Source organism: Chionomys nivalis, chromosome 5 (assembly GCF_950005125.1).
Source record: "Chionomys nivalis chromosome 5, mChiNiv1.1, whole genome shotgun sequence".
NCBI lineage: Eukaryota > Metazoa > Chordata > Mammalia > Rodentia > Cricetidae > Chionomys > Chionomys nivalis.
In genome coordinates this window covers 93878418-93900396 of record NC_080090.1, presented here as the reverse complement: position 1 = coordinate 93900396, position 21979 = coordinate 93878418, and the positions used below count along the sequence as shown (strand labels likewise).

Sequence of the window (21979 nt, the reverse complement as noted above, 5' to 3'; positions counted from 1 at the left end):
AAATTCTTATTTTAACCATGACCCAAACATTAGGCAATTAGGGAACACGCAGAGAAATGTACTAAACTTTGACTAAAACCATGAGATGCTGTTAAAAGGCAAGTACTCTGAAGTGACTGACTAAAACATAATTGGGGAATGGAATAACAAAGTAAGATTAGTTACAAATTTGTAATTGCCGAAGTTGAGTGACAGGCATGTATAGGATCAATACATTCTTCCTTTTTTAATATTATTATTAATTTGTTTTGTTTTTGTTTTGAGAGTCTCATTATGCAGCCCTGACTAGCCTGGAACTTGCTATGGAGACCATGTTGGTCTCAAACTCACAAGGGCTGGGATTAAAGGTGTGTGCCACGCCTAACCCTTCACTCTACTTTTAGTTATGATTTTTCGGTAACATTTTAATGTACACATGTGAAGAAGTGTATGCACGCACGTGAGCACACACACAAACTTCAGTTCTCTTTATCGCCACTGCCATTACCTTAGTTTAGTGGTTCACAACCTGTGAGTTGCAACTCCTTTAGATATCCTGCATATCAGATATTTATATTATAATTCATAACAGTAGCAAAATTAGAGTTATGTAGTACCAATGAAATAATTTTATGGTTGGGGTCACCACAACATGAGGAACTGTATTAAAAAGAGTCATAGCATTAGGGAGGTTGAGAATCACTGCCTTAGACAAAGCCACTAACACCACTTGTCGTATCTCATTATCCCAGAATCATACCTGCCTCCTTCAAATTATGTCTCCTCACTATTTGAGCACTATAATACTTTCTTTACACCCATCCTCTAATCAAGGCCCACAATAATCCTGAAGTACTAACAGTGCCATTACATAGATAAATAACGAAATACAGAAAGTTAAGTCACTGGATGATACCACAGAGCTAGAAAGGAACACTGCCAGAATTCAGGTTGAAACAGGCAGCCTTATTGTCCAGTTTATCTATGAAGTAGCTCCCATGCAGCCCCTGGATTTCAGGAATATGAGCTATGCTGCCCTCCATCTTCCTCATAAGCCTTCTTATATACTAGCCTCTCTGCCTAATGACTGCCCACATATCTCACCTAACTCCTATTGTATTCTTCAAGACCTGGCTTAATGGTTTATCCCTCAAGAACTGCTAAATCCCCAACTAGGCTAGCACTTCCCATGGCACACACCAGGAACACCCTATCAAGTTTCCCTTCTGTTGACTTTATACGGTCTCATTGGTAGAAAGGTTGTTTCTTGCTACTTTCTTTACAGCACAAAGAAAAACTGCAAAGTTTTATTTTTACATATGGTGGTGTAGTTATGTCATTTAAAATTACAAGGAAAGGAAAGAAACCCCAAAAGAGGAAACAAATGGTTGGAAATGTTTACCTTCCAGGAAGGCTAGAGTAGTGGCAGTGGACAGAGACACAGGAAGACTCTATGTGTTAAAAGATTAGCTCTTAACTTGCACAACCAGCCACACAACTTCTTTAATCTGTGCAATGAAGACTACTTGCTTTACTGTGTCAGTTCTATTTCAATAAATAGACAGAAAGAAAGGGCAGGGGGGGAAGAGGTAGAACACATTCCCTGATGTAGCAATGTGGAGATGAGAGAAAAATCAATCCCTACTGAAGGCTCTAAGAGGCAATGCACATGGAAAAGTAAACCCATTCACTCCAGTATGTTAAAGTCAGGGGGGAAGAAGAAATTTCTATGGTTAGGAAGATGAGAACAGAGTCAGATGTAGTGGCGCACACCTTTAACCCCAGCACTCAAGAGGCAGAAGCAGGCAAATCTCTGAGTTCTACAGAGCCAGTTCCAGGCAAGACCCTGATTCAAAAATGCTAAAGCAAAAAACAAACAAACAAACAAAAAAACCTGATGCATGAGAGCATCAAGTCCATACAGAGTTAAACTCAAGCAGTTGACTGGATCCCTCGGGACACATACCTTTGTTGCATATGTGGGTTTTTCTATTGCTTCATCACCAATGAAGAAGTCTAGGTCATCCACACCTTTCATCACCCTCCTCTGGGCTTGATCACCTACTTTTGCAGACTCTTTGATTGCAATACCTTTGAAATAAGTTAATTAGACATTTTAAATTTATCATCTTTCAAATAAGACAAACTTCTACCTTGCCCTTCTTCAGTTGTAAAGTATTATTTAAAAACAACAACAAATAGCATAAACAGAGTAATGAATGAAGTCATAAGAAACCTGTGACAAAATTCATTCTGTACAACGACACCTCAGCTTCCTCATAGGAACAAGGCCTCAAGTACTCTGAAAACAGCACTACTATGGGACTGTTCAGCTATGCTTCCAAAACTGTTAAGTCTATTTTGATTCTAGCTGGGTTTATGTGTGTTACTTGGGTCTCACGCATGTTAGATGTATACTTCCACCAAGCTATATACCAGCCCTTTCAAATTTTTTTTTCTTTAGAGCACAATTCACTGAGTTACCCCCAACAGTCTTGAACTTGAAAACCTCCTGCCTCAGCTTCCCGAGTTAATGGGTATTTAGTCCTTTGCCACCAACCCTTAGCTTCATTCGAAATAAAAAATATAATCTTGGAAGGCCAGAGAGATGGCTCAGTGGGTAAAAGTGCTTGTTCCACAAGTCTCATGACCTAAATTCGATACCCAGAATCCTCATGGAGAAAGGAGAGAACCGACTCATCAGAAACTAATCCTGACCTCTACACACATTATGTCAACTATGTAATATATGTTCACATATTTAACATAATAATAAATTAAAATAAAATTATAATCTTATAAAGTCAATATAAGCTTGAAGAACAAGCAAGAAATTAAATGTGAAACTTTAATAAAAAGAGAAAATCTGCAAAAAGAACTTTTAAAAACAAGTTTTCTTTACATCTCTATTTAATCTTTTTCTCTACTTATTCTTATCCAATATTATCTGCTAAATTTTAGTCCCATATATGAAGACACCTCAATAAATTTAAGAAAACTCATATAGCAATTGCTTTAAATAATTTCAAATCTCTGTCTATTCCCAGAGGTAAAATCCATTATGTGCATTTAGGGGCTGGAGAGAGAGCTTGATAGTTATGAGTGACACAGTTCACCCAGCAGTTCACAACTCCAGCTCTAGGGGACCAGGTGCTCTCCTGTATCTCCCACCAGCACCCATACACACATGGCAGACACACACACACAGTGTTTTTGTAACCTGCAATAGAGTCTTTACATTCTAATTTTCTGAATTCAAGTTAAGCATCTTCATTCAATATAATTATGCAAACAGCCTTAAGTTGGTCAAAATCAAAAATACAAAAGTAATGCTGAAGACAAGACACACCTTTACTAACAAACATACCTCTAACAATCCAAATCTACTGTTATTAGAAAGTTAACAAAAAAAGCAGCAAAGAACAAAAGTTCCCAAAGACAGTGTTACAAGCACAGTATGCTTCTAGGATATCAGGAAATGTGTGAGGCTGCTGAGTGGAAGACGACATTGGCACTTCAGGGATGTCCATAGGACAGGTCTCACAAACAGTACTCACATCTCTAACCGAAATGCGGTCACTTTAGCTGAATTACAAGGGCTGAGGTTGGGCTACTTAGTCACACACAGGTAGCAGCAATATCCTCAAAAGAGGAAACCATTTAATTACTAACCCATTACTGGGTTTTGTTCTGTTTTGTTTTCCTTAAAGAGATATTTAGCACATTTGGTAAACAGCTGAAATGAAGAGTTAAGAGATCTGGAAATAAGGCTCCATTTACAACCAGGCAATCATGTTTCTAAATGCCTAATTCTGACAGAATCACAAACTTAATGAGCTATTTTGATAATGAGAAAGGCCTTTAAATCAGCTCATCTAGGAATGAAAAGAATACTTACATGATGGGATGATAAACTGTGGTTCTGTATTTCCAGCATATCCTAGTTTTGTATATCTGCAAAATAAAAATTTCATAAAATTTCACTAATCTCAGTATGTATTCTTAGATTTTTGTTTAAAAGTAGGATTTCACTATACATATCATATACAATATTCAAAAGCTTAGTTCATTTAGCACCTCTGCCTTGAAAACTATCAAAAACACTAGCCAGGCAGTGATGGCACATGCCTTTAATCCTCAGGAGGCAGAGGCAAGCAAGCCAGCCTAGACTACAGAGCAAATTCCAAGAAAATCAGGGCTGTTACAGAGAAACCTCTCTCAAAAGAACAAAAATTAAGTGGGGGGAGTTGTAAAAAAAAAAAAAAATCACATATGTCCACAGTCCTGTTTCATTTTGCAGTATTGTAGACCAAACTATGAGGCTCTATACATGCTAGGCAAATAAATGCCCACAGCTTTTTTTAAAAGTACATCTATGAATGTATGTATGTATGTATGTATGTATGTATGTATGTATGTGTATCATGATGCAGGTGTGGAAGAAAGGGACAACTTTCAAGAGCTGGCTCTCTCCACCAGATAGGTCCCAAGGACTGAACTCAAATCATGGGGCTCGACAGTAAGATACCCCTTCTTTTTAAGTTTACTCATTTACTTTTTTTTTTTTTTTTTTTTTGGTTTTTTCGAGACAGGGTTTCTCTGTGGTTTTGGAGCCTGTCCTGGAGCTAGCTCTTGTAGACCAGGCTGGTCTCGAACTCACAGAGATCCGCCTGCCTCTGCCTCCCGAGTGCTGGGATTAAAGGCGTGCGCCACGACCGCCCGGCTGATAGGTCCCAAGGACTGAACTCAAATCATGGGGCATTTGTGCGCGCATAAGCCACAGCATGCATGTGGAAGTCAGAGAACATTCAGAGATAGTTCTCTCTTACCATGTGGATCCAGAGACAGAACTCTATAGGTAATCAGGTTTGGCAGCAAGCACCTTTACTCACTGAACCACCTCATTAACCACTACCACTTCAAGAAATTGTCACTACAAGTTTATATTATTGTGTGAAACAACACACACAAAAAATCATTCTCTAGAACCGTGTTTGTAATGGCAAGAGACTGGAAATGACAGAAGGGAAACTAGCTAAATACACTCAGTTTACACTATGAACATTACTCAGGTATAACGAGATTGAGGAAGTTTTTATATACTGACTAGAACAGTTACAGATATAGTGGGGTAACTGAACAAAGCAAGGTACAGATCAATGAGCAAAGTGTACTATAGCTTCATAAAAGTGAAGTAAACACAAGGGAGAAGAATATGAAAATATGAATACATCTGACAAACTAGACACAAAGTATCTCTAAAATATCTGAGATAAGGAATTTTGGTTGCATCTAGGGGAGCAAAGCAAGTGGGATACAGAAAGGAAATGAAGATATTTTTAATTATATGTAATCTCATATCACTTGAGTGTTTTACTATTCAAACAAATATTTTTAATGCTTTGATTCAGCATATTCATCTATACTATTAAACAATAAAAAGTGCTAACACGCTAATAAAACTTCTAATATTAGAAAGCATAATGCAACTTTGACAATGTGCTGGAAGCTACATAAGAGATAGATGGGCACACTCTTAACTACAAATAGGCTTTAGAAAACAAGTCACAACAGTTTCTATTGGTCTATATTCGAACTTATGAAAAACAAGTAGAAAACTTAATGTGACATCAATGAATTCTGGTAATATGTGCAGAAAACATATCTAATATGAAAGAAGAATCTCCTTTAAAATGGTCAGCCCCAAAACTAAGTTCAAGAATTGAGTATGCTAAACAGATTCAACCATTAAATATTAGGAGAAATACAAAACTGTTCAAAACATGGTATTTCTCAAGTATTCCCCACTGTCTATGCTTTTGTTTCTAAAGCAAAACTTTGCAAAACATATGATACTGTTCCTTTAATATGTGATGCCTAAAAACCCCGTCCAGCTGTTCCAATGCTGTTAGTCTCCCCAGTCACAGAACTGCTGAGAGCTTTTGAAGAGAGAGCTTTGGAAGAGCTTGGCTCATCTCATGCCACTGAGCCTCTATTTACCCTGCTCTGACCACATCTGATGATTGTCCTCCAGCCCTCAACACAACCGCTACACTCCTGCTCATCTTGCAAAATTCAGGGTATCAACTGCCTCTGTTTGAAAGCTTTCATAACTGCTCCAGACAGCCAATTGCCTTTTTATTATTTAATAATTTCCGAGTCTTGATCCCATCTGTAAAAAGTTAGCTGGGCTTTCACAAGGATTAAACAAGATAACACAGTAAAGTATTTACCACAGAACCTTACACAGCACACGCAAATATCAGTCCTAATTCTATTTTCCACATAAACTCTCCGCAGTCCATTCCTTACATCACCTTAAATCACATCTATACCTTAAGTTTTAAATTTACAGTTATGACATGCTTATCTTTTTATAAGCCAATTGAGACTCATATTGTAGTTAATATCTGATAAACTCTTAGACATCAAAGTAGTATTTTATTCTTCCAATGCAAAATTTCTTACTAATATTAAGTCTTTACATGTGGCAAAAATTGAAATCCCATAATAGCTGGAAATGGATGTTTCTGAACTGCCCACAGGTCTGCAGACAGTAATCAGAAGTGTTCACTTGCAGAAAAACTACCACAAGTTGATGTATACATGTTCCTCCCATGAGAATCAATGACACAACCGTAACCAGTTAGAAGAAACAAGACTACAACATTAGATCTAAACATTACCACCAGAGTCCAGGTGACCCTTTAACACAGTTCCTCATGTTGTGGAAACCCAGAACCATAAAATTTCCTTGCTACTTCATAACTGTAATTTTGATATTGTTATGAATCATAATTTAAAAGTCTAATATGAAAAATATTGAATCTTCAACCGCTCTGAAAGGGTCATTTGGCCCCAAAGGGGTAGTGACCCACAAGCGGAGAGTCACTGCACTAAAGGAAGAGGACCAATAGTACACTTTGTTCTCCTGAGTAAATGGAATGGAATACATCATACAAAACTGAGGACTTGTCTAATACCAGACAACCTCAAACTGTATGAGCCGGAAACCCTCAAACAGGATGTCCTGCTTTTAAGTCTGGAACTTCTACAAAGCAGAAGAGAATAATCTCTACAAATCACTAACCCCAAAATCTTAAAATGACGATCTACTGCCAACAAGATAAGAGTTCAAATTAATTTCAGTTTCTTTTAAGATTAGTCAATTGCAAAATAGTTAAGTCTCCACCAAATTAAACCCAAAAAGTGGGGGACTGAGGAGCTAGCTTGATGGCTAAGAGCACAGGCTGTTCTTCCAGGGACCCAGGTTTGATTTTCAGCATCAATGTGGCAAGCCCCAAACAGTACCAGATGATCCAACCTCTTCTTTGAAAAGCACCAGGCACACATGTGGTATAAAGACATACACACAGGCAAAATACCCATAACATACAAAATAAATAAGTAAGTAAATAAAGCTTTTAAAGTTGGATCAGAAGCTCTGATTCCCCACTTTAAAGTAACTACCCATACACTCAGTACAACTAAACTCCTCATGTGAAAAACCAGAAGACAATTCCAAAGTGTATGAATCATCAGATAAATACTGGACATCAGCTTTGAATATTATGATGAAATAAAAAAGATTATTCCTATATTTGATAACAAGTTGATAACAAGGAAGAATCACCAGAAACATGAAAATGATACCAAGGACAAATGGAAACAGGTTAGGTGAAAAAAAACAACCCACTAGGGACACAACAGTACAATGACAATGTTAAAAACCAGGAAACTTGAAAGCACATCAATAGGCAGTATCCATTCTGGAAGCAGGGAGGGGAGTAATAAAAAGACTGACCCCCCAGGACTCAGGAGACAATACCAAAACGTGACACATTTGCAGGAACAATTAACAACTCTCCCAACTTAGATATATGCTTAAAAGACCCCAAACATTTAAACACCAAGAAAATTACACATAGGTGCATCACAAATTACTGAAGATGATATGAAAGTCATTCTTAAAGAAACAAAGAATGGTGTTTGAGACTGGGAGGTGAAAGGAATAAAAAGATGCTCACAGATACAAACTTTCAATCCCAGCACTCGGGAGGCAGAGGCAGGCAGATCTCTGTGAGTTCAAGACCAGCCTGGTCTACAAGAGCTAGTTCCAGGACAGGCTCCAAAACCACAGAGAAACCCTGTCTCGAAAAACCAAAATAATAATAATAATAATAATAATAATAATAATTATAAGAATAATTATTCGGAATAATTAACTAAGGAGCAGCATAGTAACCATAGATAATAACAATATATTGTATATTTGAAATTCACTTAAAGTATCACACATAAAAATCGAATACAACTACGTGCTAGGGAATGGATATGTTACTTTGTGGGAATCACTGCATATGGTGTGCTTACAGCACTACTTATTTATATACCTTAGATATATACTAGGAATAAATAAAAGGGATGAAATCATTCTTTCGGGAGACATTCAATTTTTAACTATTTATTAATTTTTATGTGCACTGTGTTTTACCTGTGTATATGCCTGTGTAAGGGTGTTGTTACAGACAACTGTGAGTCACCATGTGGGTGCTGAGCATTGAAACCAAGTACTCTGGAAGAGCCATCAGTGCTCTTAAGCGTTGAGCCATCTCTCCAGCCCAGAGACATTTAATTTTAGTGGTGATTCCCCAGCAATGTCTGTAGCATCCTGGTGCTTTGTGACTACTCACTCACTTAACAGCTTGTGTGTTTGTGTTTTATATTGCTGATATTATAATCATCTTCAATAGCTCAGAAATATTTTCAAATATTTCACACACAGAGAAATCATACTTAGTGACTATTTTGAAACATGTCAAAGACACAAGCACTAAACCCTTGGGACTGACAAACAGAGACATACATATGTTTAGAGCTGAAACATGCCAAAAAAAATTAAATAAAAGAGTATCACTGTTTTTCTCTTCTGGAAGAACAACACAAGAAACAGGAAACTGTAGCTATCTCCAACTAATGGGATAGGAAAGGAGAGAAATTTTGGTTTTTAAATTTTTATCATTATTTCATTAGTGCTCTAGCCATGTATGAGTATTACTTTAAAGCAATACCTGAATGAGTAATATATGCCCATGAAGAAATTTTAATGAATACAATAAAAAAAAAAACTAAAGGTAATTCTCTCCCATAGTTACCTCCTCCCTACCCAGTTTTCATTCCAATCAATCACTATCAGGTTTCCTTGTATTCTAGAGCTATCTCAGGCATAGGAACATATGTGTCTATAATTATATAGACAAATTGTGAATCCACTTCATTTCTTCATACCTTACTGAGAAAAGTATCCTTATATCATAATAAAGATGGCAAAGCTAGCTTACTAAATTTTATGTAACCCATAAGGACAGTAAAACATTTTTAAGAAAGCAACCCAAAAATGTTTCTCTATGTCTAGGAAATAACAATGGTTTTCAGAAGAACTTTTTTCTAGAGTAGAATAGCCATGGTGGTTAAGCACACCTTTACAATACTGATTTTGGCTTCTGAGGTTTAGGGGAATGGGCCTGCACCTAGAGATGGGAAAATAGAAGGCAGAATTATAAGCACTTCTGAAGTTACCGAGTCTGGATGACTGAAGTAGCAGCAGGAGAAATATCAGCCTATTGGGAGACGGGGGAGGCCTAAACTGCTTTAAAAAAAAAAAAAGACAAGAGGTTTTGCGCAAGAAATGGTGGTGTGACACATAGTTCAGGAAGGGGAGAGATCTGGAACGTCACTGGTAATGCTCCCCTGGTCTTCAAAACCATAAAAGGCTGAAATAAATGTGTGAGTGTCAGTAGGCAGTAATTCAGTCTAGGCATCTACTATGCTGTTCACTGTATATTGCTAAAAGAAACCCATTTATACAAAAATTTTTTAGTAAAGTAGGTATCCTTATACTGTAGAACACATTAGCATCCCTTCCTTTCAACATTACTATACCTGCTGCCTACTCCAATGTTTAGTTATTAAAACTAAACATTGCACTTGACAAGAGTTCTTTTACTTACTAGTTTGTATGTATTTGTGCCTTCAAAGCACCTCACACAAATAAGATACTTGAAGATACCAATGGATTATAAATATAAAAGCACATAATGGGAATATGAACCACATTTTAAAATGAGCTGGATGAAAAGCTGTGATAAAAGTCAAAGAACAGCATACATACTATTCCTCTGAACACAGTGGATGACTCTGCAGTCTACAAAGGGAGAAAGGGCAGGGCACGAGTGGTGGTAAGGGCCCGTTACTCGAGTTCCACTTACCCCAAAACAAGCCTATAAACAAGGGCTGCGAGTGGTAGTGGATTTATACAGTATGAACCATGCCTCGGGTTCAATCCCTAGTATCACAAGGGAGGAGTGACGAAGATAGTCAAAGGTGACACTATTGTTTTCTTTCTTTCAGCGGTTAACAACTTTTAAAGCAGACAGCAAACACAACAAACACGAGGTCATAGCACATTAGAATAAAGGTCTTTATCTCAGTGATCCTGTTAAACTGTCTAAAATTTCTTGGCAGCTGAAAGCCTATGAAAAACCTACTTCTACCCTTACACAGCATAGAACACTGTATACAATTCTACAGATTAATCCCAATACACCCTCTTGTAAAGAGTTCGGCTTTAGCTTTGTCACAAACTTCCTCATTCTGTACCCAAACTCAAAGGGTAAAATCCAGGGTTAAGAACTTTAGATAACAGTGTCATAGCTAATTCGCAGGAGAACTGGCCAAACAAGCAGCAAATATTAGCTGGAAAAATAAATAACAATTGCTTAGAAAGCTTTTCCAACTCTAGAACTCCAGGGTTTGTTTGTTTGTGTGGTTTTTTTTCCCCTCACTACCTGTAAGTAAATGGTCAACCTTACACAAAAAGCCTAGTAGAATATTGGGAGAAAACCTGAACTCAGTCAACAGAGACAACACTATTCTAATTCCCTCAAGTTCAAATCTTGGAATTTAGCCAGAACTTAGGATCAAAAGGACACAGGTGAGCCAAGTACAATGGCTCACTCCTAGAATCCTAGTATGGGGGAGGCTAGAGTAGAAGGTTCTTGAAAAGTTTAAGGCCAACGTGACCAAAAGAACTAGTCCCAGAGTAACCTACACTCCCCGTCCCAAAAAAAAAAAAAAAAAAAAAAAAAGGAAGAAAGGGAGGGAGAAAAGAAAAGAAAAGAAAAAAATGAATGCTTGTTCCACCATTTGGAAGCCTGGATCCTGATCCTACAAACATCCATGACAGACTATATGACCACAGAAACAGACTTCTAATGTCTAAGCAATGACACCAAATTTACAAAGCTCCCTTCCATAAAATAAAAAGTAACAATAGAGAGCACTTTATAAGAATCAGTAACCATTTCCTTCCCAAATGACTTGTCCTCCACAGATCTCATTACATGTCTCTAGCCATTCTTGGAAGAATCTCTTCCAAGATCGTTTTCCCAATCTCTGTGGCAATACCTGTCTACTATCACAAACAGCACAGATTACAGCAGTAAATACTTTCCCCCAAGAAAGCCAATCACAAAAAGCCACAAATTGTATGCTTCGATTTCTGTGAGATCCTAAACGTTGACAAATTCATAAAACAGAAATTGGATCAATATCTGCCAAGGGTTGAAATCAGGCAGAGGGAATAGAATGTGGTTGCCAATGTGTGCGGAGTAAGGAAAATGTCCCCAGCTGATGCGATGATTGTATTGCCTGGTGACAATGCTATAACTACTCAGCTGTATGTACGCCTTTACACATGACACCCAACATACCTGTTCTGCTTGCACTAGAACAGAGTGGAGGCATATGATGAATTAGCATATGAAAAGCAATTACAACAGTGCCTGGCATACCTAATGCACTGTATATTTAGTCTTCTTTCTCTGTCTTTTCCACTATAGAAAATGCTATAATTTTTTCCCTCCAGAATCTAATTTCTAGTTCCAACTGACAAGAGCCACCACTGAGGATTAAGTCTTGGTAGGAGGCAAAACCTGTCTTATATAGGAGAAAAAGGATACTATCTCATCACATATCAGGTACAAACTCTCCTATACATAGTCTAATTCCAGCTACTCTGATCAGAACTTGAATCCTGAGTGCAGTGAGGGTTCAGCTTAGGACTTGTGTTTGATGGGGCTCCAGCTGTCTGAATCTCCCTTCTTTGCTCCTGCAACTCGATATTTCTTTTCTACCTATCCACTAGAATAATTTTGCTAATGTCACTGTATCCAAAATGTCTACAGTGGGACAAAAGTATGTTTCCTTTGATTCTTTTCAGTTTTCCTATCAATTTTAACCACCACCGCCCTTTTGGGGGGTTTTGTTTTGTTTTGAGACAGGTTTTCTCTGCAAAGTCCTGGATATCCTAGAACTAGCTCTGAAGACCAGACTGGCCTCTAACATGAAGAAGATCCACCTGCTTCTGCCTCCTGAGTGCTGGAATTAAAGGTGTTCATTAACACCACCCAGCCCCATCTCCCCTTTTAAAAAGCTCGATCTACTTCTCAAATAACCTCCCTTCTGGAAATGGAGCCTGAAACAAGATGAGCAGGGTCATTCACACAAACTGACAGTAAAGTACAATTTTCCAAAATCTATACTACAGATTACATTGCCTTTGAAAGGTGTTCTAGATATAAAAGTTACAGTCATTACTAATTATTTGCTGTCATCATTACCCTTTTCATACAAAGACTTTTAAACAGTAAATATTCATGTCTTTATTAGAACTTCGTGTGTTTTTTAGCTAAAACACACCCAAAAAATATATCATATACTCCTGAGATTACAACCTAGTCCTACTTTCCAATAACTGGTTTCATTTAACCTGTACAATCATTATTTCAAAGTCAAAGAACAAGTTCTGAGTCTGTTTTCCTTTTTCAGAGAAATACATTTTCCTAAGTTCCATTACTCATTTTACTTTGTTTTGTAAGGTATGTAACACTATAGGATTGGCTATGGTTCCTAGCCTTAAACTCACCATGTAGCAGAGGACAACCTTGTACTCTAGCCCTCCTGCCTCCCCCAGTGCTAGGGTTATGGGCATGCACCAGCATATTAGACTCAGCGGTTCCTTTCCAATGCACAGTAGACACTCACTTTCAAACTGTAGAAAAAGTAACTTTCTTTTTGACATTTAACTATATTAGAAATTATTTTCTTAACTGAACTATCTGAAATTAATCTGCAATTGTCAATATGTCCTTTAGATAAAATATTTATTCTCAGAATATTGAAATGGACCACACATAATTCTTTATCATGTAACTTGCATTGTAATTATCACTACAACCTTTCTACACATTCCATGTTTATACTGAATTAGCAGTTCTAAAGGTAATTAATTTTTAAAGGATGAATGTTTAACAATTCTCTTATCTAGATTAAAATTTTAACCACTTACTGAATACAGTATATTCCCACTAGGGGCAGTCTCTGGAAGGACTGCACATTGGTTCTCAAACTCTAGATAAGTGGTTCTCATCCGGTGTGGGTCATGACCCTTTGAGGTCAAGCAATCCTTTCACAGGGTCTCAAATGATCCTTCACGTCAGATATTTACATTACCACTCCTAACAGCAGCAAAGTGCAGTTATGAAGTAGCAATGAAATAATTTTATGGCTGGGGATCACCACAACATGAGAAATCACAGCAGTAGGAAGGTTGAGTAACACTGCTCTAGATCTACTCAATTATCAGTATCTCAGGATCCTTCTATCTTTAAAATGTACTGATCCACTTCTGTAGGGTTTCTGAAAGAGCAATAACTATCTCAAAAGGGGAAAAGGAACTTATAAAGAACCTTGAAATGCAGCACCTGTGGTTATCTGAATGAGAATGGCCCCAATAGGAGGTATGGCCTTGTTGGAGATGCATCACTGCAGGCTTTTTAAGGCTTTACCACACCCACTCAATTAGTGCATGCCTGCTCTCACCAATACACACACCTCTCTCCTTTGCAGAGCTGGATTTTGTGTTTCTAGAAAAGCCCCCATAAGTGCTCAGTTCTGTAATTAATTCTATGTGAATCGTTAGGTACTTCACTTAAATTCTGAAAATAAAATCATTAAAATTTCATTTAATTTATGAAAGTAACACAAGTTAATTGGTTTCTAAAAATGCTTACAAGACACATTGTATTTACCTAAAATAATTTCTAAAACTTAAATAAGCAAGTATTTGTTTTCTATTTCAGACAAATACCAAAAACATAGTTCACATTTTAACAGTCTGAAATCAAGCCTAAATTGTAAGATCTTTTGTATCCTAAATTCCCTTTCAGGATTGCTGTCCTTCTCTTGGAAACCCTTCGTTCATACTGAACACTAAGAAACAAAGACACCTTTCTCAAGAGTATTGTACTTTCATTAAGGGCAATGCATAGTGCCGTGGCTTGCTAGAAGGTGGAACTGAAACAAAAGCATTTAGGAAGAAGATGATGGAATGTTTGGCAACAGAACACCTCAATATACTCAAGAACCTATTAAGGTAAAAACTATAAGAAAGGATAAAATAACACACACAATACACAAACTCACTGCTACTCCTTTACTGGTTTCCATGTGTGAAAATGTAAATGAGCTGAATTTAAGGCAATGGATCAGAAATGATTTGGGACACACACACACAAAGCCCTGAAACAGACAAATAAAAATCATTAAAATTTCACAAAACACCTTTTGAGATGATAAGGATGTCATCTGTCCTTTTTGTTCCAGTGATTACAGAATGTCTTTTTTGTGTCTTGTGATGTAAAGGCTCACACATACAACAACCAAACACAAAGTAATACTCATCACTGTCTTATTCTAAAGGACCAAATTTAAAACACTACCTATCTTGCACTGGCTAATTCATGAATGTTCTAAGGGCTTGGTGAGGGAGAGTGCACATTTTGCAGTGTTGTTAGCACTTCACTGTTTTGTTCCTGCTTCTTTATGCATATGGCTACTACAGACAGGTAGTATCATTAAAACCCTAACAAGTTCCAATAGAATTACCGACAGCACTGAAATCTTTTATTAACTAGAGGAATTCTGTTGCAGGAAACACTGCTTGAAGCTACATTTTAGCCGTTCCACACTTCTGCCTCCGTGACATTTTAACTATCTCACTTGTCAGGGAGCAGGACGGCTGGACAGGGGTTTAGCATAGCTCTGAGATCTTCTCCTCCTGGTTAAAGAGTCTGCCTCTTAGAGAATAGGATGAAATAGAACGGTGACTCACAAGCCACATGCGCTAGCTGACTTTCTGGCTCCCTCGCTCCCATCATGACATTCCAGAAGCTGCTTCAGTGTATTAAAGAAGCACTGAGACTCAATCTTTCTCTTCCTTTCTCTTGGGAGTCTCATTTCATCAGCTTCAGTCTGCAAACTGCTATAACAACTCAATGTCCGTCCAACTTAAGGAGGCCCCTTTATTTCTCACTCTTCAAGGACATTTCTAGCTACAAAACAGCATTACAAATACAACTATTCCAATTTTACTGTCTTGTTTTTTCACATTTATTTATTTAGTGTGTGTTGTCAGGCTAGGTTCAAATGCCTTCACCCACTAAGCCACCTCTGTGTCTCCCATATTTAAAGGTTATTAAAATTAATTTCTGGGTGGAGGAGACAGCACAGTGGGTAGAGGTTCTTGCTGCCAAGCCTATCCACCTGTGTTTCATCTCCAGGGCCCATGTGATAAAAGGAGAAAACCAACTCTTCAAAGTTGTCCTCTGATCTCTACACCCACAACACAAAAAAATGTTCAAAAAAGAAAAAAAAAGCTAACTCTCATATTGTCTTAATCACTCAAGGTTACCATCTTGAAATTCTCACTTATCAATCTACAGACCTAATTCCAAAGCCTAGCTGTACCATCTTCCCTCCTCTTAAATAAGCAAACACTATACTGACTGTACCCAGATACAGCAAGCAGGCCAAGGTCTGTGTGAGATAAGAACATAAGCACAAAACATGATATTCTTTTTCTTAAAAACTTTAATTTAAAAAAAGAGGGAGCTAACTGCTGATTATAACTGCAACATACAGTGTTCTCACTATGTGCCAAGTCCTGTGTGAGGAACCATTTTTAATTATTATAAAAATAAGGTAGACAATTACAATTGCTAAACCATGAGTGTAGAAAAATAAGACCTTCTGAACTGGAAGTGGCCAAAGCATACAGGTCCTTCTGTGGCAGGGTCTGAATTCAATTCAAAACATTTGACCAGAGTCCTTGCAAGCCATAAAGAAACAATGCAACTGTGAAAGGGTCGGTATAGACAAAAGCAGCAGTCTTCCAAACGTCTTCCTTCACTCCATCCCTACCACCAATAGCCAACTGAAAAACTGTACACTACTAAATACCATCCACCAGCAAAGCTAGTGTCGAGCAGGCTGCTTAAGAAGCATCTAGCACACAGGGCGTGCTGGCTCATACCTGCAATTCCCACTCTTGGGAGACTGAGCTAGAAAGAGCCCTGAGTTGAGCTACAAAGTGAGCTCCAGGCTGGCCGGACACTTTGGTGAGGCTTGATCTCAACAAACAAGAATAGACTCATCTAGGAAGTCCACTGAAACCAACGCTCACTGATAGGCCCAATCCTTGAGATTCCACACACTGTGAACAGAGTATCTCTGATGAAGTTTTTAAAAGTCATACTCCTAACTAGGTGTGGTGGTGCAAGCCAGTCACCTTGGTGTTTGCTCAAGAGGTGAAGAAAACAGTGCAATGTCACCCTAGGTTACATGGGACTCATATAAAATAATAAAGTAAAATAAAGAAAGCAAAGTCATACTCCTAATTCCTATTCACACTCATCCACTGTTAAAAACAGGAGCAGATCAGAGCTGCTGCTATACACTCAGCCCTGTGGCTTGACCTCACTCTCCTACGTGCAGTCCTACTGCATTTCACTTAGTAAATGTACTAAAAGCAATGTTTTCAGCATTAATTACTCTTCTTGAGATTTGGATTCCCTATCAAGTAGAATTCTTTTGAAATCAACGTTTCGCTGACATATAAAACCTGTTTCACACAGATACATGTTGGATAAATGTTAGTTTGTACTGCAAAATCTAAACCTACATTGTTATCAAACAGCCCAAAGGCAAGCAGTACAAGACAAGCAGCCACTCTTCCCATCAGCGGTGAGCACAAACCCATCTTTCCTTCCTTCCCGTGGTAAAACGCTCTCCTGTGCATCTACCCAGCTCCTTGAAAGGATGGCTCAAATCTGACAATTATCGCAGCTTGCTTGGCTTCCTGACGACAATCACTACTTTCCTTAAAACCTGGAAAATTGCTATTTTATCTAACATCTGATTAACTGTCAGGTTCAGCTGGCTATGGTGGCTCATAGGAGTAAACCCAGCACTCAGGAAACCAAGGCAAGAGAGTCACTAGAACTTCAAGGGCAGTCTGAGTTACACAGTGATTTCCACTACTCATGAGATTATTTTAAAAACAAAAACTGAAAGAACCCTGCCTTTATCCACCACCTTTAAATTTTTAATGTCAGGATTTAGATTCATGAGGGCAGCCTGTATTAGATATTTTTTACTATAATTCCAAGACTGACCAGCCAAATAGGAAGTATACAGTAAACAAGTAACTAGCAAATAAGATAATCCCTTCCCAACCCAAAATACTGAAATGATTAAAAACTTTCAGAGGTGATCCTTCAGGCTCCATGTCACTACTGTACTCAGGCAAAAGTGGTTTAACCTCCTGGAGCTTAAATTTCTTCTCTACATAATACAAGCAACACTGCTCAGGGGGAGCTGATACAGTGTTCACCACAGGTCTTGCACATGGCTCTTACTAAACACTAGCTTCCTGAGAAACCCCAGAGTGTTTTTTTTTTTTAAATCTAAGTAACAATGAAATAGTTTAGAAAGTCAAATATTGGCCGGGCGGTGGTGGCGCACGCCTTTAATCCCAGCACTTGGGAGGCAGACGCAGGTGGATCTCTGTGAGTTCAAGACCAACCTGAACTACAAGAGCTAGTTCCAGGACAGGCTCCAAAACCACAGAGAAACCCTGTCTTGAAAAACCAAAAAAAAAAAAAAAAAGTCAAATATTCAGAGAAAAATCTAAAGACAGAAAAAAAAAGATTTCACTAATTGAATCAAATTCATAAGGCTATGATTATTTTTGCAATATTAATGTAAACAAGAGTTAAGTTGAATTAATTTTACTACCAGAAAGAATGATGTACATGAATCTCTGAAAGAACCCCACAGACTCAAATATAGAACTTAGTTCAAGTAGTTAACTCCACCAACTACTAGCTAAATGACATTCAAGGTAATATTCTCTTTTCTCACTTGTAAAAAGCAAAAAGAGCTGTCACAAGTTAAAGTAGGACAAATTAAAATCCTGGTCATTGGATTCACCAGTAGCCAACCTTTCCCTTCTGTTCTTAGAAATAAAAATTATGAACTGTGTTTAGCAATAAGCCTGGAATGATCACTACACATGCATCATCCCAAAGTCAGTACAGGCAACATAAGCAGGCAGTTAAGATACTAGCAGGAGAGTATTAAGAACCTGTCTTCTCAACAGTCTGTTACCTTCAACAACTCACACAAGAAATCAAGAGTAAGAATTTTAAAGAATCTTTGTTGCCAAGATATGAAGGTTCCTGCCTTTTATACTATTAACACATTGAACAGAACACAAGCAAGAAGATGAACTTCCTAAGAATGCTTTCTCTCATCCACTGCTCTTCACTTCTTCACTGCTCTCAAACTCATCTTTCCTAACTTCTAGGATTTGGCCAAAGCCAACAAAACTATTTCTGCTTACAGTTAGAAGACTGTTAAAAAAAAAGATAGATTTAAAAAATTCTGTAATTTAAATATATCCAAGATGCGTAAAATAAGTCTGTACACTAACCTCTCATTTAATCAAATATAATTCCCTAAAGCAGTTTCTCAGTGAAAAACAAAATACATAAAATGAGAAAATAAAGTCCATAATGCAGTGCTGAAGAGATGAATGAAAACAGGCAAAAACAAAACTCACCTAGGATAACGTTATTTACCCAAGCACTATATCCTTTTAATGCTTTAACAAACCTGGGTAATGATGATGAACCTTTGATGAGGAATTATGCTAGAGGACTCCTGATTTAAAGTTCTGGAATTAAACTTCATGTGCCCTAACTTTTACAGTTTCTAAGACCACCATCAAGTTTAACAGACAAGCACTTTCTGCCTAAATTCGTTAATGAAATGGGACGGGAAACCTGTACATGTTTCAGTCACTCTGTAAGAATAATTACAGAACCTAAGAGGTGAGTGTAAGAGCTAGAGCATGGGGGTGGGGACACAAACTAAAGCGCACCCTTTGCATTAGGGGAAGTCGTTTAGACGTGAAACTCCGTTAGTCACTCTTGGACATGCTGTTTATCCTGGTCTCTGAGAGGACTTTCCTAATAAAACTCAAGGTATGACTTTCTAACTGCTGTATTTAATGCCCAACTTGGAGGGGTGGGGGTAAGGGGACACCACACAGAAAGCCTTTTGAGAAGCAAAATGAATAAAACGCTTAAGTTGGGAAATACAGGTTGTGTGATCAACGGTAAAAATACTCAATAGAGAAGATGACTTTAATCAGTCCCATCCATAGCATAAATGAACACTCAGCTAACCGGGCCTTGTAAGGTGAGATCAGTCTAGTAATGATTTAGTAATTGAGATATAAGACAGAAATAGCCTACATAGAAGCTGCACCACGCCTCCTGGTCACTCAATGTGTGTTTTTAATTCAAGGTTATCCTTTCAGAAAAAAGGTCACTTAGGGACAGCTAAGTTCAAGGAGCTACCCAATACTACTCACTCAAATATAACCAAAACAGCTTTTCAAAAGAGGGAAACACACAAAAGAAACATTCTACTTAACCTGTCACAGCATTATTTATAAGATGGTCACTGATTACATGTTTTAATGACAATGATTTCTAAAGCTTCAATACAAGACACCTGAAAAGTCCTATTCACATTGGTCAATTCTAATTTTAATAATATCCCTAACATCCATCTACTCACCAATTAAACTATGAAAGAACAAACTTAAATATGCACATAAAAAACACTTCAGGGGAATGAGACAGGATTGGAAGAAAATTTAACTTTACTAAGGTGTCAACTAAGAAAATACAGAGAAATTCCAAAGCTAGTGTTTTCCAAGAAAAAAAATATATATATTAAGAGATCCGTTGTTTCCAGCTTGCCTGGAGCGCATGTTAGAAATAAAGGCAGGAGAATTAAGACTGGAGGAACTGACACAGACCGACTAGCGTGGGGGAAAGGCATCTTTGAAATGACTGTGGCATAGTGAACGAGAGGAAAAAGGCTGGCAACTGCCCTCAAAACCACTGACGTGTTTTGAGGATTAGAGATCGGCACAGACGTCTTCCTCTACAAAGTATTTCACCCTAGAAAATCAAAACTAAAGTCTTCTCACTAAGTCGCTACACAGAGCAAGTTGTGACTCTCTAAAAGGTCCAGCAATACAAAAAAACACCACTTCAAAGGCATGGCAGCCAACCACACGACTATCAGAAACGATTACTTTAAATCAAACACATTCCTTTATACCTCTATGCCTCCTTTCGCCTTTCAAATTACTGTCACAAAACGAACGTAAACGTTTAGTTGAGTTTGCAGGGTGCGGTGCGTCCCTTCTCTTCCCTTTCGGCCTCCCTCCGTGGGCACAAGAACAGTTTTTTTTGTTTTAATTCAAACACACTGATACCTAGCACTCCTGATGCCCTCTTTTTGCAACCTGCTTAATTTTGAAAGTTCTAATAAGACGTGTTAACGTTGGGGACGAAAAACTACCTTATAAGGCTATAAAAGACGGAAAGCAGGAAGCGGCTTTGACAAAACTAAGGAAGTTGCAGCGCGCTTGCTCACTGAGGGACTTTTTTTGAGGCAAGAGCAATAACCCCATGAGATCCTCCTCACTGGAACTGAACTGGGACCTGGTTGACCGGGTGGTGGGAGCCGGCTAAGGCGGGGTGCGGGGTGGGAAGCGGGCGGCGCGTGGGTCCTCTGCACGAGCCCCCATCCTAGCTTGCCATTTGCACAGCCTGCCTCTTCCCTCTCCCCACCCACACGCCCTGGAGATTGAGGGTTGTCACAACGATCTTGCAAAACCTGCAAGGAGCGCGTCTCTTTTCGCCTCGATCCTATGTCCGGCGGTCCCCAGTGAGTCCCCCCGAGATCCCAGGCAGGAAGGGGAGAGAAGGGAAAAGCAAAGCCAGGTGGGCCGGACGGCCTTCTCCGGAGGGAAGGAAGGGCCTGAAAAGAGTCTTCGTTCCAAGCGGCTGAGGCGACCCGACCAGGGAGGCTCCCGGCACCACCCCTCGCCGGTCTGGCCGGCTCCCCCCATTCATCGCCCTCCTCCCGCGGTCCCCAGCCTCAGTTTCCCCACCCACAAGACCCGCCGTACCCCGTTCCACAGTCCACCACACAGGCCGGCAGCCGTCCCGCCATCTTCCTCCTCGCCCGCCGCCGCCGTCCGTTCCGTGCTGCTAGAGGCCGGGGATGGAGACGGGAGCTAGCTGACCATGCACTGGCCTGGGCCGCCCTCGGTCCTGAGGGAGGAAGGGAGGGAGCTGTGGGAAGCCCGAGCAGTAGCGAGTGAGCAGCAGGCTAGTACTTCCGCAAGCCCGGCAGGCTGGCCGGCCGGCAGGCTGTCCCCGCCCTGCCCCGCCGCGGCCTCCTCCTCCACCCCTCCGCTCTCTCGGCCCTCCTCCTCCTCCTCACTCCCGCCCCCACCCTACAACTTCTTCCCCTCACACTGCCTTTCCGCGGGGAGCCAAGATGGCCGCCGCTGCCGACGCCCCGGCCAGGCCAGGCCCCAGGCCGCGCTCGCGCCTACTTCCGGTTCCGGGTGGGAGGGGCGAGCGCGCGTGCGCTGTAGTGTGCGGCCGGGCGGCCTAGGCTCCTTTCCGGACATCCAAAAAGTCCACTTCGGGTTTTCCGAGGCTAGAAC

General features: G+C 39.3%; 1 protein-coding gene across 1 annotated transcript in view; it reads right to left on the bottom strand.

Annotated features, from left to right (window-relative positions):
• Nucleotides 1-21749, bottom strand: part of Actr3 (actin related protein 3) — a 45198-nt gene extending 23449 nt beyond the window's left edge. Inside the window, exons 1-3 of the mRNA XM_057770264.1 lie at nucleotides 21434-21749; nucleotides 3878-3933; nucleotides 1946-2070 (exon numbers count right to left, since the gene is read on the bottom strand). Of these exons, the coding sequence (XP_057626247.1) occupies nucleotides 1946-2070; nucleotides 3878-3933; nucleotides 21434-21477 (225 nt within the window). The 5' untranslated portion in view covers nucleotides 21478-21749. The remainder of the gene's footprint in view (nucleotides 1-1945; nucleotides 2071-3877; nucleotides 3934-21433) is intronic.
• Nucleotides 21750-21979: the final 230 nt, after the last annotated feature.